Source organism: Neomonachus schauinslandi, chromosome 1 (genome assembly GCF_002201575.2).
Source record: "Neomonachus schauinslandi chromosome 1, ASM220157v2, whole genome shotgun sequence".
Lineage (NCBI taxonomy): Eukaryota > Metazoa > Chordata > Mammalia > Carnivora > Phocidae > Neomonachus > Neomonachus schauinslandi.
In genome coordinates, this window is record NC_058403.1 from 212601345 (window position 1) to 212618659 (window position 17315).

At 42.4% G+C, this 17315-nt stretch overlaps 1 protein-coding gene and 1 pseudogene across 1 annotated transcript; one reads left to right on the forward strand and one right to left on the reverse strand.

Moving 5' to 3' along the window:
• Positions 1 to 1035: 1035 nt before the first annotated feature.
• On the reverse strand, positions 1036 to 5901 carry LOC110594078 (annotated as a pseudogene).
• Positions 5902 to 9175: 3274 nt separating this feature from the next.
• On the forward strand, positions 9176 to 12040 carry LOC110593877 (zinc finger protein 77-like). The gene is made up of 5 exons (XM_044913136.1): positions 9176 to 9271; positions 9456 to 9582; positions 10423 to 10483; positions 10889 to 11287; positions 11456 to 12040. The coding sequence occupies exons 1-5, from the start codon at positions 9176 to 9178 to the stop codon at positions 11928 to 11930; spliced, it is 1158 nt and encodes a 385-aa protein (XP_044769071.1). The 3' UTR covers positions 11931 to 12040.
• The last annotated feature ends 5275 nt before the right edge of the window (positions 12041 to 17315 follow it).

Consider the following 17315-nt stretch of genomic DNA (forward strand, 5'->3'; position numbering starts at 1 on the left):
ACCAACTGAGCCACCCAGACACCCCTATTCTCACATTTTTATTAGGTGTTTGTAATTTATAATTTTTCTAACTTTCTGTGCATAGCCTTTGCACATTTTATCGGATTTCTACATTTTGCACTTGATTTAGAAGAGCTCTTAAAAATATTAATGATAGTGTCCTTTGTTACTATAATTAAAAACATTTCCCAGTTGATATTTCTTTCATCTTCCACTATTAGACATTTTAACTTTTTATTTTTCAAATAATCATCATTTTATTTATATTTTTTCTTTGGATGTCATGAATTTCACTTCCTAAGTATATAGAAATATTGGTGTTTTCTTTTAGGATTTTTGTTTTCTTATGTCTAAATTTTTAATCCATCTGGAACTTATTTGGCCCTCTTACTAGAAGAGAGGGCTATAGATTGAATCATCTCTTGCCATAAGTTATATATTTTATTATATTCTTTTTTTTAAAGATTTTATTCATTCATTTGGAAGAGAGAGAGAGAGTGTGTGCACAAGCAGGGGCCGTTGCCAAGCGAGAGGGAGAAGCAGATTCCTCGCTGAGCAGGGAGCCTGATGTGGAGCTCGATCCCAGGATCCTGGGATCATGACCTGAGCCGAAGGCAGAGGCTAAACTGACTGAGCCACCCAGGTGCCCAATATTTTATTATATTCTTGCATCTGTTTATACAGTTCCAAGGACTTCTCTGTCTGTTGCAGAATTTCTCAACATTGGCATTATTCACGTTTTGGGTCAAATAATTCTTCTGGTGGGGGGCCGATCCTGTGTATTTTAAGATGTTTACAGCATCCCTGGTGTCTACTTACTAGTTGCTTTTATCACTCGCTCTTCCACATCCCCAGCAGTGATCCAAAAATGCCTCCAGATATTTCCATATGTCCCTGAGGGGCAAAATCAGCCCTGCTTGGGAACTATTGGTCTCTTATAATGGCAACAGACCATTTCAATTATTTGTACTTATTCATTATTTTAATTGGTACATCTGATCAGAAAATTCTTCATTCTTCATTTACAATATTTGCCTAGCTACTCCTTGCATTATTTTTCAGAGATTCTTTTATTTTTAAGATTTTATTTATTTATTTATTTGAGAGAGAGAGAATGAGCCAGGGGGAGGGGCAGAGGGAGAGGGAGAAGCAGGTGCAGGACTTGATCCCAGGACCCCAGGATCATGACCTGAGCCAAAGGCAGAGGCTTAACTGACTGAGCCACCCAGGTTCCCACACTTCTCAGAGACTCTTTTAGAATTATTTTATTATTTCATCAGGAACAGAGAAGTTCCTGATGAAAATTTCATTGGAAATTTCTCTAAATTTTATGGCTGTGTTTAGAGAGATGTGCATCTTTGCGTTGAGAAGTCTTCAACCCCACAAAGTTGCTTATGTATCATGAAAATGACACCTCTGTCACTTCATCGGGAAACACTTATAATTGTTCTTACACAGATCCTGCACGTGGTTAAGCCTGTTCCTCGATATTTTATACATACATACATATGTGTGTATATATAATGAAAATGCAATTTTAGTCCAATAATACATCATCTATTGTAAATATTTAACATTATCTACTAAATTGACTTTTTAACATTTTATTTATTTGAGAGAGTGAGAGAGAGAGAGAGAGACCACGAGCAGGGGGAGGGGCAGAGGGAAAAGCAGCCTCCCCGCTGAGCAAGGAGCCCAATATGGGACTCAGTCCCAGGACCCCGGATCATGACCCGAGCAGGGGGCAGACGCTTCACCAACTGAGCCACCCAGACATCCCTACTAAATTGACTCTTTCATCAGTTCTAACAGTTTTTTTTTTTTAAGAATTAACTTTTTAATTTTTTTAAAAAAATTTATTCATTTGAGACACAGAGATACAGAGTGCATGAACAGGGGGAGAGGCAGAGGGAGAGGGAGAAGCAGGCTTCCCGCTGAGCCAGGAGCCGGATGTGGGGCTCGATCCCAGGACCCCGGGATCATGACCTGAGCCGAAGGCAGACGCTTAACCGACTGAGCCACCCAGGCGCCCCAGTTCTAACACTTTCATAGTTGTTTGAAAACTCTTTAGTTTCCTCAAGAAAGCAAAGCTATCACCTCTAACCTCCACACCTGCTTCGGTCCTATCGTTTATATTGATCATCCCTATGGATGCAGAGGCTTGGGAACCGAGGCGCCGCTACACAGACTGTCCACAAAGCCACCGAGGGAAGGACAAAGAATATAAATGGAACATTGGCAGGAAAAACCCTGATCACATATTAAAACGACAGAAATGAAATCTTAAAGCAGCAAATCAGATTCAGATGTTTTAAGTGTAGTTAATACAAATTTTTAAAAACCAACAGATTTTGGGGCGCCTGGGTGGCTCAGTCGGTTAAGCGTCCGCCTTCCACTCAGGTCAGGATCCCGGGGTCCTGGGATCGCGTCCGGCATCGGGCTCCCTGCTCAGCGGGGAGTCTGCTTCTCCCTCTGCTGCTCCCCATGCCTGTGCTCTCTCTCTCTCTGACAAACACATAAATCTTTAAAAATAAATAAAAAGTAAAAAAATAAAAACCAACAGATTTCGAGATCAAACTAGCACAACTGTTTCCCCTGACAATTCGGCCCTGAAACCAGTTTTCAGGGTAGGCGCTGGTATCCTAGTGCTGGTGGCCCCCAAGACCGCGGGGCGACCCCTGACTCCGGAGACCCCGAGCCCTCCCGTCCTGTCCCACTCCGGGCAGCGGGCGCTCCGCGAGGACACCGAGTCAGGACCTCCCGGCCCAGGGGGAAGACGCAGGCGGGGCGCCGCCCTGCGGACAGACGCCGGGCACAAAGCGGGGCGAGCGGTGTCGGTTCCGAGCGCGGATCCCGGGGAGGAGTCCAGGCAGGGAAAGAGCCGAGGGCCAGAACAGCGTTTCCGCCCAGCTCGGCCACGTGACCTCCGCCCCGCCCGTCACTCAGACTGCGGGGCGGTGCAGACGGGAAAATTGCCCAATCAGAGGCGCTGCGACCAGGGGCAGTGTCGAATCCGGAGCCGCGGGAGAGGGAGCGCCCGGAGCACTGTCCAATCAGCACTGTCCAATCGCGCCCGCGGGCCCCTGAGCACCTGCCCCGCGCGGCCCCGGCTGTGCGGTGCACGCCGCTCTCACCCGCCCGAGCCGCCGAGGCGCGGGCAGGGCGCCCGGGAGCCTGGATCGGGGCCGCGAGATGGTGAGTGTGCGGGGCCTGGCCGAGATCCAGAGGGGCTGGCTCGAACCGGCTGGAGGCGGCCCGAGGCTCCGCGGTCCCGGGTGTGTCCGCCCCCGGCCGGGGGGTGGGGTCCCGGTGCCCTGTCAGGTCCCTTACACGGAGAGAGGGTCTGGCACACTGCGTACCTAAGAGACGTTTCATGAGGTGGATGGATTCCGGTGCCCGCGGACTGAGTTTCTCCCATGTGGAAAGCTAGGCTTAGGGTCAGCACTTGAAGTTCAAGGACAGAGAATGAGTCGGGATCGCATCGAATCTGTAGATGAATTCGAGGTCGGATTTACATCCTTACCGAATTGAGCTTTCCGATCCATGGACTTGGTATGTCTCTGTTTGGATTGAAAAGCAAAACCTCTGTTGGGTTTATTACTGTGCATCCAGTATTGGGCTGATTTAAATGGTATCTTTAAAAATACTGTTACTGGTACATAAAAGTAAGTTCATGTTTGAGCATTATTCGTTTAACCGGTGTCTCTGTGAAGTGCAGGTAGAGATTTTAATTACTAACCATCTGTAAATTATTTGAATATTTATATGCAGTGTCTTATCTGCACATAATGATAGTTCAGTCTTTTTCTTCTCCTATCATTTTGCCTTTCATTTCTTGTTCTTTACTGATTCACCAGGGCTTCCATCCAGTTCAGTGTACAATAAGGAACACTGTGTGTCTTGCCTTCTTGACAAGGGAACTGTTTTTACTACTTCAGATTTTTCACTCAACATTGCAGTAGGTGTTTTCATGCACCATCTTTTACAATTAGCCATGTCCTTCTAGTTCCAGGGTATTAAATGTTGTTATACATTAATAATAGTAATATATCGCTCATTGCTTAAGATGTAAGGACATGAATTTTGATTTTTCTATATTTTCTATTAATGGAGTAAAATGTACTAATTAATGGATCAATTTTTAGACATTTTTGCATTCCTGAAATGAGTTTGCAGCTTGGTTTTGATTTATTATGCACATTATTCATTACTCTATTTAGGGTAGTAATGTGTGTTTTTTTTTTTTAATAGACTTTTGCACTTATATTTGTTAATGTTATATTTACCTCCTCCCCCTCGCCCCTCCCCCCCCCCCCAGTTATATTGCTCTGCTCTTGGCATACCTCTGAAAAAGGAATTATTTTCTACAGGTAGAATTATTAATCCCTTTAGTATTTAGTACAACTGGCCTGTAAAACAATTTGGGATTTTTGTTTTCTTTCTGTTAATATTTTAATACACTCTTTTAGGGGTGCCGGGTGGCTCAGGTCATGATCCCAGCCTCCTGGGATTGAGCCCCATATCAGGCTCCCTGCTCAGCGGGGAGCCTGCTTCTCCCTCTCCCATTCCCCCTGCTTGTGTTCCCTCTCTCGCTGTCTCTCTCTGTCAAATAAATAAAATCTTAAAAAAATAAAATAAAATAAAATAACACTCTCATTTTCTTTAAGCAACTTTAAACTTTCAACATCTGAATACTAGAGAAGTACTCAGAATTTTGGTTATTTATTTTTAGAGATTTTATTCATTTATTCACATATTTATCAGAAAGAGAACCTGTGAGCAGGAAGAGGAGCAGAGAGAGAAGGGCAAGTGGACTCTGCGCTGAGCGTGGAGCCCGACATGGGGCTGGATCCCACAACCCTTAGATAATGACCTGAGCCAAAATCAAGAGTTGGACACTTAACCAACTGAGCCACCCAAGGTGCCCCTTACAGTACTCAGAATTTTAAAATGTTAGATCATTCGCCTCTTTTTTTTTTAAAGTAAAATGTACTAATTGATGGATCAATTTTTAGACATTCTTGCATTCCTGAAATAAAATGAGTGTGCAGCTTGGTTTTGATTTATTATGCACATTATTCATTACTCTATTTAGGGTAGTAATGTGTGTATATATATATTTAGGATTCCAGCTTTTTTTATTTTTCCCCTTCAAAATGATTCCATGCTGGTTTAATCCAGGAAGCAACAGTAAGAAAGTCACTATCAGATAGGTGAGCAGCAGGCTGTGGACTTGCTGTCCCACCCAAGCAACCGCAGCAAGAGAAACAATCATGGTCACGAAGTACATTTTAGGCTTTTCTTCCTTTAGTGTAAAGAGGCGTTTCCACCAGCCCACAGCTCTGCGTCTTTTTTTTTTTTAAGATTTTATTTATTTATTTGACAGAGACAGCAAGAGAGGGAACATAAGCAGGGGAAGTGGGAAAGCGAGAAGCAGGCTTCGCGCTGAGCAGGGAGCCTGATGCGGGGCTCGATCCCAGGACCCTGAGATCATGACCTGAGCTGAAGGCAGTCGCTTAACCAACTGAGCCACCTAGGCGCCCCTCTGCGTCGAGTTTTTATCAGATTGCTACAAATTTCATGGAATCTTTGCTGTTGCTCAGGGTCCATTTATTGGAGCCAAAAATTCTAGGAGCTAGAATGGGAACAAGGTAGTCAGCCAAGCACAAAAACATACAAAACAGGAAACACCAGACAGAACAGATGGATCTAGATATTAGATAGTCAGAGAAACACCAAAGAAACCACACCCATGATGGCAGGTGAAAACCAGGCTCTTTCCCATCTGAGGACTTTATCAGCAATCAGCATCACTTCTCCCCATCCCTGCAGCTGCTCTTCCAGACTTGCAGTCTCTGCAGCCAGCTGGATGGTGTTGCGATTATCTCCTTCCACCATCGTCCCTGAGGTGCTGCCCTAGTGAGTGCAAGCCACCCACCAAAGGAGCTTGCCACCAAAACCCACCCACACAGCGACCCTAGCACCTCAGGAGATATATCTTTAGCCTTCTTTTTATATCTTTTTTTTTTTTAATTTATTTATTTGCCAGAGAGAGACAGCGAGAGAGGGAACACAAGCAGGGGGAGAGGGAGAGGGAGAAGCAGGCTTCCTGTGGAGCAGGGAGCCCGATGCGGGGCTCGATCCCAGGACCCTGGGATCATGACCTGAGCCGAAGGCAGATGCTTAACGACTGAGCCACCCAGGCGCCCCTTCTTTTTATATCTTTAATTTTGCCCTGGACGTTTCTTTCTACTCTTTCTTCTTTTATGCAGCTGCTCTTTTTTCCAACCCTTTAGCTCATTTGTAGCCCATTGATACAGATGATCTTTCTGCTCTTGGCTCAGGGCACTTTGATTCCAGTGCCCCCTGGACCAGACTTATTTGATTCCAGTGTCTCTCCACTGGGACATGGTGAAGCTGACCAGCACTTGAAATCTTTCCTGAGACTTTGTGAAATTGTAACATTCAGTTTCTAATTCTTTTTTTTTTTTTAAAGATTTTATTTATTTATTTCAGAGAGAGAGAATGAGAGAGAGCACATGAGAGGGGGAGGGGCAGAGGGAGAAGCAGACTCCCTGCTGAGCAGGGAGCCCGATGCGGGACTCGATCCCGGGACTCCAGGATCATGACCTGAGCCGAAGGCAGTCGCTTAACCGACTGAGCCACCCAGGCGCCCCAGTTTCTAATTCTTAAGAGTTGAAAAATGCAGTGGTATTTAAAAACAAATCAAGCCAAAAAACAAGAACAGTCAAGTCAAGGTCTCAATTTTTAGTGTTACTTAGATGGTTATTTTATTGTTTTGGGTTTTTGTTTTGTGTTGTTGTTGTTGTTTTTAAAGGTTTTTACTTATTTATTTGAGAGAGTGAGCGAACAGAGAAGAGCACAAGGGGGGGGAGGCAGAGGAAACAGACTCCCCTCTGAGCAGGGAGCCCAGTGTGGGGCCCGATCCCTGGACCCCAGGATCACAACCTGAGCTGAAGGCAGACATTTAACTGACTGAGCCACCCAGGCACCCCATGGGTTTTTTTGTTTTGTTTTGTTTTTTAAGTATAGTTGACACACAACATTACATTAATTTGAGGTTTACCACATAGTGATTCCACAAGTCTATATGCTATGCTATGCATTATGTTATGTTCACAAGTGTAGCCACCATCTGTCATCATATGAAGCTATTACAATGCCAGTGACGATATTTCCATGCTGTACCTTCTAACCCCATGAGTTATTCTAGAAGCCTGTACCTCCCACTCCTCTTCACCCATCTTCCTACCCCCTTCCCCTCTGGCATCCATGAGTTTGTTTTCTGGATTTATGGATCTGTTGATCTTTTACTGTTTTGATTTTACCCTGTCCCAGTTTGATTCGCTCACCTTCTCATTCCATATGCCTTCACTGTCTGTATTTTATTTACAGCAGTTACCTTTCACCTAGATTATAGCAGATTTCCTTATTTTCCTCCCCCATGAGAATTTAAGACACAAGTGGTTCAGAATTTTCCTCTTTTTTAAATGCACTTTACCTTTGTAGCTGCATGTAGTAGGAATTACCGCCTAAACAAAGGCATAGCTGAGCATGTTGCAACAGAAACCACATGGCTGGAAAAGCCTAAATGATGTACTATCTGACCTTTGCATACAGCTTTCTGACCCCCGCTCTAGGTTGTTACTCATGTTGAATAACAGCCATAATCATATTATCGTAAGGTGTATGTATGTCCAGAAATGCAGCTACTAGGACTTTAGGCTTTGAAGGCAAGCCGACTTACAACATTCAAATTGGGTAACATTGAGTGTGTTCTTGACTGTCCTTTTAGCTTTCCCCATACTGATTATAATATCTACTTGGGAGATTTTTATGAGAAACAAATAAGCTAATGGTTGGAAATCTCTGTGTAAAGTATTTCACACATCAGGGATGCTCAGTAGTACACTGTATTGTTAAGATTGACTTGAGGCTGTTGTGGGCTTTGATGGCTTTAAAATATCACCTGACACACAGCAGTGGAAGAGTTGATTGAATTTGTCTGTGGATGAAAATTTGTTGTGAGACAACATTAGACACTAGTGTACTGAGAAACTAGGAGACCCAGTGCAGCTTTACTTACTGACCTCACAAGAAGTGTGTTCCCATTCTGGAGCCTTCTAGTTGTGCTGCTGTTTATTATTCAGGCAAATTGCAGCCCCTGTATGGCAGTGAGGTAGCCTATATTCACACCTCTGCACGCGGAAGCCAGTGAAATGATGCACTTTCTCAAAGGCCAGGCTTCCTGGGGATCCTGCAGGCCAATGGAATCCATGTTCAGGGGCTGGGCAGTTATGCTTGTCTGCATGCCAAAGGGTGTGGAATGCTTATTGTGTGTAGAGACCCAAGGGCCTGGTGTATAAATCAGTGCCTCTGGATTTTCAGACAGTGGGAACAAGTTTCTGGAGGAAGGTGCTGCCTGATCCTTTATGAATTTTATGATCTCAGCAAATTCACAGGCAAACCCTTCTGGACTTCACTTAATTCACTTCTACATGGAACTCATAACTGCTTCTTCACAGGCAGAAAGAACCAGGGCACACTTTTCTGGGACAGACAAGGCTGTTCTGGCATCTTGGGATGTCAGTCTGTGTGTTGAGGAAGAGCCATCACCCAGAACTGGTGGTTGTCAGCACCCACACCATGAATGCAGGCCCTGTGGTGAGGTCTGAACTCCTGCCTAGCTCCAGTTTGTCAGTACACTGCCTGTCTCCTAGAGAGAATGTAGGAAGGGAAGGATTGCTGTTTCATAGAAAAACAGGAGACAGATAAGTAAATATTAATGCCTCTCAAAAGAATATTATTCCACTAGGTGGACCTGCCAGTTTATAGTGCATTGGAGTTCAAGGAAATATATCTATCTCAGGGCCTGGGTTGAAGGTTGGGCATAAGCAGGCCCCTTAAGAATCAAATTGTTGGTGAGCAGAAAAGCAGGAAATGCTCTCAGACCCTCAACATGTTTTCATTCATTAAAACCTCATCTAGGTCCAATGTTGGCTTCATGTGCTGAGGCCTGTAGAGGACAGTGAAGAAAGAGAAGAAATCCTTTTCATCACAGGAACTGCTGTTTTTAAAGAGGAAATCCTTGTTTTATTTGTATAGTATTTTTTTCATATCTCCAATATATTGTGGACTGTTCTGGACCCTTCGGATGGAGGGAAAGAGTGAAAACAGTCACAAACTGTGGCAGGATGACATCATTAGAGATGCTGTTAAATCTATAAGGCCAGCTGGCATCCCTGAGGATGTGAGTGTTTAATACAGGGGAGGAGATAGGATGACAAAGCCCAAGAGTAGATGGGGGGGCCGCAGAACTATGTGTCAGTTTGCTGTGAATCAAGTCCTGGTTCCCCGGTCAGCCTCCTCCTTCCTCCTGCACACACTGGTGGAGAATGGTACCTTGTTGAACCAGAATTTGTGGGATGTTTCAGGACTCAGTGGTTTTTGAGGATGTGGTTGTGGACTTCACCCCGGAGGAGTGGGCTTTGCTGGATCCTGGTCAGAGGAGGCTCTACAAAGATGTGATGCTGGAGACCTGCAGGAACCTGGCCTCACTGGGTAAGCATGGCTCCACCCCTTCACTTACCTGCAAGCTATTGAGCTTGTTCCAAAACTTGAGCTGAACAATGGGAATTAATTGCTAAGGAAGACAGACAGACATGGTCACAGTACTAGAGCATATAGTCTAATAACTTTCTACTGTACATATTTGAACCGCTACTTTCTCTCTTAAATGCTTTTAGCCTCTGTAAGGATTATAACTCTGTGCCTTAAGAGGAGTAAGCATTACAATTGGAAATATTAATTAAAAAAATTACTCTTCTTCCTGAGGAAGTTGAATTTTGTCAGATACCTTAGTGTTGTTTTTTTTTTTTTTTTACTTTTCATCCATCCTCACAAAGGTCCTTGTTCACACCTTCCATATTTTCTCTTTTAAAGTTAGTATTGAGCATGTGCATTTTGTCCAATTCCTTCCCATGTTGCTTTTCTGACAATAGGGCATTTATGTCACCAGAAGTCTCAATCTTCATGGAAGCATTTCCAGTAAATTGCCCACCATTTTGGCCTCTTGTCCTTATTGTTGTCAATGTCCTGACATAGACAAAACTCTTCAAAGTTTGTTGTGTTTTTTTGCTCAAAAGTACATTCTTCCTTATAATATTTGTTTAATTTTTGGATCACTATTTGAAAAGAAATGAATGTTTTCCAATTTATCTTTTTTGCCTTCATCTCACCAGTTCTTTCCAAAGAAAGTAAGTAAATTTTGTTGCTATTTTTCATATTATGACACTGAAAATCAGTAGGTCGAATCCTCTATAGCATATGTTTAGGGAAGAAATATGACATGAATGGAATATAATAAGATTCAGAAGAAATATTCCTGGTTCCTCATTGTAGGTGAAAACTGGAAATGCCCTGGCATTGAACATCAGCACAAGAACGAGGGGACACGTATGAGGTGAGTGGCATAGACTTGAGAGAAAGCAGGTCTCAGGAGAGAGTCTGAGTATGCCATGATAGTAATGTATGTGTCTGTGTGTACATATGTAGGTATACATCAGATGTTAGGTATTCAGAGCATTTTTACCAGTTTTATAAAAGTGCACATGTTGATTATTTGAGACAGTTCCACTGTAAACAGCTATAGGGAAACAAAATGCAGTATGTAAAAAACACTGAAATGGTACAAAGGCTTGAGCCCTCAGTCAGAGCATTCAGCTTATATACCACTTTAGAACAGTTCTGACAGGGCAGAAAATGTACACATTCACTGAAAATGGTAAAAATGTAATCCTATTAATCATTAAAAGCCATCAATGAATTGTTAGCTAATCATTGGTAACATGATGCCTATTTTTAACAGGTGTCATGTGGTGGGGATACCCTCAGAAAATAATGGAAGTAATCAATGTGGAGAAACCAATCAGATTTCAAATTTTATTGTGCATAAGAGACTTCCTACTGGAGTAAATTCCTGTGACTACATTAAGTTTGAAAAAGCCATCATGGATACTACACCCCTAAAGAGTCCCATAACATCATCTCAACATGGACAGAAACCCCATCAATGTAAGGAATGTGGGAAAACTTTTATTTGTTACTCATCATTTAGAGCACACATAAGAGCTCACACTGAAAAGAAACCCTATACATGTAAAGAATGTGGAAAAGCCTTTATATACTTCTCCAAACTTAGGGTCCATATAAGAATCCACACTGGAGAAAAGCCTTATGAATGTGAAAAGTGTGGGAAAACCTTCAGATCTCCCTCAAACCTCTGGACACATAGGGAGACTCATACTGTTGAGAAACTCTATGCCTGTAGAGAATGTGAGAAATCATTCTCTTCTCCCTCGTCTCTTAGAAAACATGCGAAGGTTCACAGCGCAGAGAAAGCCTATGAATGTAAGGAATGTGGGAAAGCCTTTCTTCATTCTTTTTACTTGATCATACATGCAAGAATGCACACTGGAGAGAAAGCCTATAAATGTGTGGAATGTGGGAAGGCCTACAGTTGGCCCTCTGACCTTAGGATTCACATGAGAACACACTCTGGAGAAAAGCCTTATGAATGTAAACAATGCCAGAAATCCTTCAGTTCCCCCTCATCCTTTAAGGGACATCTGCGAACTCACACAGGAGAAAAACCGTATGCATGTAATGAATGTGGGAAAGCCTTCAGCAGTCTCTCATACTTTAGAACACATGTGAGAATTCACACTGGAGAGAAACCCTATATATGTAAGCAATGTGGGAAAGCTTTCAGTTGGTCATCATCATTTCGAGGACATTTGAGAACTCATAGTAGAGAGAAGCCCTGTAAGTGTAAGGAATGTGGTAAAATCTTCAGTAGACTCTCATCCCTACAAAGACATATGAGAAATCACAGTGGGGAGAAACTCTAAATGTAAGCAGTGTGGGAAAGACTTCTGTAATCCCCTATCCTTAAAAAAAAAAGACAGGAACTCCCACAGGAGGGAAACCCTATGTCAGTAAATGTGGCAAAACCATGTAAATTAATATCACTTATTGTGTACAAAAATTGCATACTATTAGAAAATTTTTATAAGCATCTTATATTGTTGGCTTTATTAGTGCTTTATTCTTAAAATAGGCTATCACATTATTTACAATTTTTTTTTAAGATTTCATATATTTGACAGAGAGAGAGAAAGCACAAGAAGGGGGAGCAGGAGAGGGAGAAGCAGGCTCCCCGCTGAGCAGGGAGCCCGATGCGGGGCTCGATCCCAGGACCCTGGGATCATGACCTGAGCTGAAGGCAGACACTTAACTGACTGAGCCACCCAGGTGCCCCACATTATTTACAATTCTTTCTGAGAAATACATTTAGGAGATAAATACTCCTTTAAGTATTACTTTGCCAAGGCAGCCCCAACAAATTGCCACAAAGTTGATAAAGAAACAGAAATTTATTCTCTTCCAGATCTGGAGGCTAGAAGTTGGAAATCAAGGTGTCATTAAGATTGGTTCCTTCTGGGGCTCCTGGGTGGCTAAGTTGGTTAAGCGTCTGACTCTTGATTTTGGCTCAGTCATGATCTCAAGAGTTGTGAGATTGAGCCCCATGTGGAGCTCCATGCTGGGTGTGGAGCCTGCTTAAGATTCTCTCCCTCTCCCTCTGTTTCCCTACCCCTCCTCCTGCTCATGCTCTATTTAAAAAAAAAAAATGTATATATATGTATGTGTGTATATATACACACACACACACACACACATATAGGCACCTGGGTGGCTCAGCTGTTAAACGTCTGCCTTTGCCTCAGGTCATGGTTCCAGGGTCCCAGGATCAAGCCCCACATTGGGCTCCCTGCTCGGCAGGAAGCCTGCTTCTCCCTCTCCCACTCCCCCTGCTTGTGTTCCCTCTCTCTCTGTCTCTCTGTCAAATAAAATCTTAAAATATATATATAAAATATATTTCCTTCTGAGGAGGAACTTGATCCATGCCACTTTACAAGCTTCTGGTGGCTACCACAACACTTAGTGTTCCTTGGCTTATAGACATTCCAATTTCTGCCCTGTCTTAACATCACCATTTCTACCTGCTTGATCCCTTTTTTTTTGTAAGGACATGTGTCATAGAATTCAGTGCCCACCCTAATCCAGGATGATCTCATCTTGAGATCCTTATTACATCTGCAAGGACTCTTCAAGTAAAGTCACATTCACAGATTCAGAGTGGACATATCTTTTGGGGGGGCCACCATTTTACCCACTATATACCCTGTCAGCCAAGTTACATACCTTTTGATATACAGTGTTTTAATTATGAATTGTTTACATAGAAATTATTTATCCTATAAGTCTTTGGACCAGTAGATCTTTTGAAGTTATTTTTAAATATGTAATCTTTGGGATTTTAGATCCATTTTATTTCTAATTTTCATTAGGTTTCAAGCATGTGGTTATTATGATAATGATACTCTGGTGTCATTGGAATTTTGTTTCTTGCACATACTGGGATTTATATACCAGACATCTATTCTCTCTTTTCTCCTTTCTAAGAAAAACAGTATTTCTGAGGTTCTCAGTCTTTTGTATTTTAAAAAAAAAATGTATGTTTGGCATTTCTTCTAGTTAGTGGACACAATATTTTATTTTCTGGCAGAGATTCCTCAGTGTAAAGCTGTTGAATGAAGACACCATCATCTGACTTACTTTCCTCTTTTGCTCATTTTTGCTCACCTTAGCTCTTGGCGGGAATTGGATACAGAGCTTTGACTATGATAAAAGCTAGAGTAGCTATTTTGTGATAGATTGTGATGTATCAATGTGGGTAAGCCTGGGAACATTTCCCAGAATCTTTTCCCCATATTGTCCCAGATTAGAGATGGTAAAGATGGCAAACTTTGCATGAGATCAGAAAGGCAGAAATGAACATGTCATACTTAGTTTTGCGAACTATTGTACAGTAAAATGTATGCATCAGAGCTTGGTGAGCACCAGTTTCCAGCAGATTTTCCTGCCTTCTGGGCCCATTAATCAGGAGTGTCTACAAACCAAAAATCAGTTATTTGACTTCATCAGAGTTGGTGTCATCCACAGGCATCTCGCATAGCTCTCCTGTCATGTATCTACTTCCATTCTCACATATCCATAATTTAGATCTTTCCTGCAAGCTCCAATACATCCACCCAGGCCACTGATTTGTTTGTTTTTTGGTTGGTGACCTTTCCTGACACTCCCTCATTTCTCCAATTTTACCATATTTGTGTTAGGTTGGATTTGTGTTGTAAACATTTTCCTGTAATATGTCCAGTGGCCCTGTGTACCTGACTCCACAGGAACTTCTGAAATTTATAATTGTGTCAGAAAACACAAAGGACTTTGTTTCCTGATTGCATTGTCAAGTGGTTGCATTTACCCTGTACTTTTTGTTTCTGGACAATTCTATATGAGAAATAGGTACCTTATAAATACATGAAGCAGATTGTGGGAGTTTTCTGTTACAGCTGAATGCGATCTCTAAATGATAATATGTGTTCAATTACAATTTTTATGTTTGCAAAATAATTTGTGCTCTTTGGTCAAACAATTTTTTGGTACTTAATTCTTGGAAGAATCCTAGTAAAACTGATTTTATATTTTCTGTATATTTAAAACATTATCTTTCATGTACTGAAAGGATATGTTACAGTATTCCAATACAGTTATGGATTGTCAAAACAATACTGTAAATTTGTCTTTTTAAACATACATTCTGAGGCCCTAAGACACATTTTAGTTTTTTGGGTTTTTAAAAAAGGATTACTTATTTATTTGTGAGGGGGAGAGAGAGAGTGGGGGGGGGGAATCAAGAAGGGGGGGGGGCAGGAAGAGGGCCAGGGAGAAGCAGGCCTCCCACTGAGCAAGGAGCCTGATGCAGACTTGATTCCAGGACTTTGGGATCATGACCTGAGCCGAAGGCAGACGCTAAACCAACTGAGCCACCCAGGCATCCCCAGATTTTAGTTTTTTTATGTGAATTTTCATATTCTTATAATGTTAAGCAATTTCCCCTTTAAAACAACTTAATCCATTTGTAAGGGTAAAAACTTATATATTGGCTAGGTCAATGCCCACCAGCCAGAACTCATGAGAAACACGTGCAGTTGAACAAAATTCCTGCAACAGGGTGACTGCTTAGCATGAGGAACAATGGAACATCTCAGAAATTGCATAGTAGAAAGAACCTACAGGAAGTGGATTTATTTTAGTTGATTTGGGGGAGGGCATCACAAAAGCAGACTTTACGCTGGGTTGGACACTGTCAGAAAGTGTAGAGGAGAATGTTAATTCAGCAGGCTTTGGTTACTCAAATTCTGCACTTTACAAAGAAAACACTAGCCCTTGACCAGCTCCTGGGAGATAAATTCTGAGTCCTTGGAACATTCTGCCTAATAAGAGTGTTTTGTAAGTCTACATTCTTGGACCACACTGTATCAGTTTGGGTAGTTTATGCTAACAATGTGACTTAGAGTGAATGCCTGCTTTTGTATGCATGAGGCTACAGATGATGCTGTACCAGTATGACCTCTGAGGAAGGGAGCTGGAGGTTAAGTAGCTAAGCTCAGTTATGTGGATGTTACATGGCTACATGACTGACCCCCAGTAAAAACCCTGGAGACCAAGGTCGGGTGACCTCTGATTGTCGACACTTCACATGTGTAGTCATACATCATTGCTGAGAGTGCTGTCTATGTCACTACTGAGAGAGGACAACTGAAAGTTTGCACCTGATTTCTCCTAGGCTTCATTCACCCTATGTGCTATTTCCCTTTGCTTATTTTAATCTATCCTTTTACCATAATTATGGTATAATGGCTCTTCTGAATCCTGTTGGTCCTTTGAGAGAATCATGAAGCCTGAGAAGGCTCTTGGGGACTTTTGATACAAGAAGTGAATATAATTGTATGATTGAGAATTTCAACAGTCACCAGAGTCCACATGTATCTGGGCTAGAGAATGTGGCTGTTTATAATTCTTTTCAAAGAATTGTAGGGGCGCCTGGGTGGCTCAGTCAGTAAAGTGTCTTTCTTCGGCTCAGGTCATGATTGCAGGGTCCTGGGACTGAGCCCCATCTTGGGCTCCCTGCTCAGCGGGGAGTCTGCTTCTCCCTCTCCCTCTGCCTGCAGCTCCCCCTGCTTGTACTTTCTCTCTTTCTCTGTTAAATAAATAAAATCTAAAAAAAAAAAAAAAAAGAATTGTAAATTGCATTATATGTTTGGCATTATCATTTTGATGCTATTATAGTCCAAATAACAGAACTTGTATCCTGGAAATCATAAAAGTTGTCCCTAGTTTGAAAAAGGGATAGGATCATCTGCATAGTTTTACCCCAGCATATGTCCTTTCCTATAAGCAGAATGATATCTATGCAAGCTTTTGGTGATCCAGTAGATGCAAGGAAAAGAACTGTAGCTGGCGAGCTGATTTTTCCTAAGAAAAATGAAGGTGAGCGGCAAATACAGTATGTCCTTTTGAGTACTATCTCCCCCCCACCCCCGCTCTCTCTCACTCTCTCCTAAATAAATAAAGTCTTAAAAAAAAAAAAAAAAGAAAACAAACACCAGAATCTTAATTTTTAGGTAAGCAAAACGATTCTGTCCCCCTCCTGGACAATGTTACAAAGAATGGCAGATAGGGGCACCTGGGTGGCTCAGTCGTTAAGCGTCTGCCTTCAGCTCAGGTCATGATCCCAGGGTCCTGGGATCGAGCCCCACGTCGGGCTCCTTGCTCAGCGGGAAGCCTGCTTCTCCCTCTCCCACTCCCCCTGCTTGTGTTCCCTCTCTTGCTGTCTCTCTCTCTGTCAAAAAACAAATAAAATCTTAAAAAAAAAAAAAAAAAAAAAAAGAATGGCAGATGAAAGAAGGAATCTTAAGCCATCAGGCCTTTCTTGGAATCCAGTTGGAAAATAGTTACACCCCCCTGGGCCATGCTTGCCCTCACCTCAGGTACTTAGCCAGAGGGAGGTGATGGCAGAAAAGGGTGCAAAGGCCAGACTTTGCTGTGTCTCAGTCTCCAGGCAGGATTCTTTAGGCATAAAGACTGTTAACACTCCTACACCTCCCTCAAGGACTTCCTTCAATGTTTTACCACTGTAGCTTTGCTCTGGTTATTGTAACTTCATCCCCCGACACCCAGAAGATATGTTAGCAGTCATCCTTCAAATATATGGCCCACTAAGACACATCTGAAGTGTCTTATGACTAATGTTTTATTAGACGGTAGTAAATAACCTTATCATAACAGCAGCTAGCCCCTCAAGGTCCTGGAAGCCTTGCTTCCAAATGCCT

Bases quoted from the DNA above. Each gene is read 5' to 3' on its own strand.
- LOC110593877 (XM_044913136.1), top strand. From the start codon at position 9,176: ATGGAGGGAAAGAGTGAAAACAGTCACAAACTGTGGCAGGATGACATC. The intron at 9,272-9,455 runs GTGAGTGTTTAA...GGGATGTTTCAG, and splicing joins CAGCTGGCATCCCTGAGGAT to GACTCAGTGGTTTTTGAGGA. The intron at 9,583-10,422 runs GTAAGCATGGCT...TCCTCATTGTAG, and splicing joins CAGGAACCTGGCCTCACTGG to GTGAAAACTGGAAATGCCCT.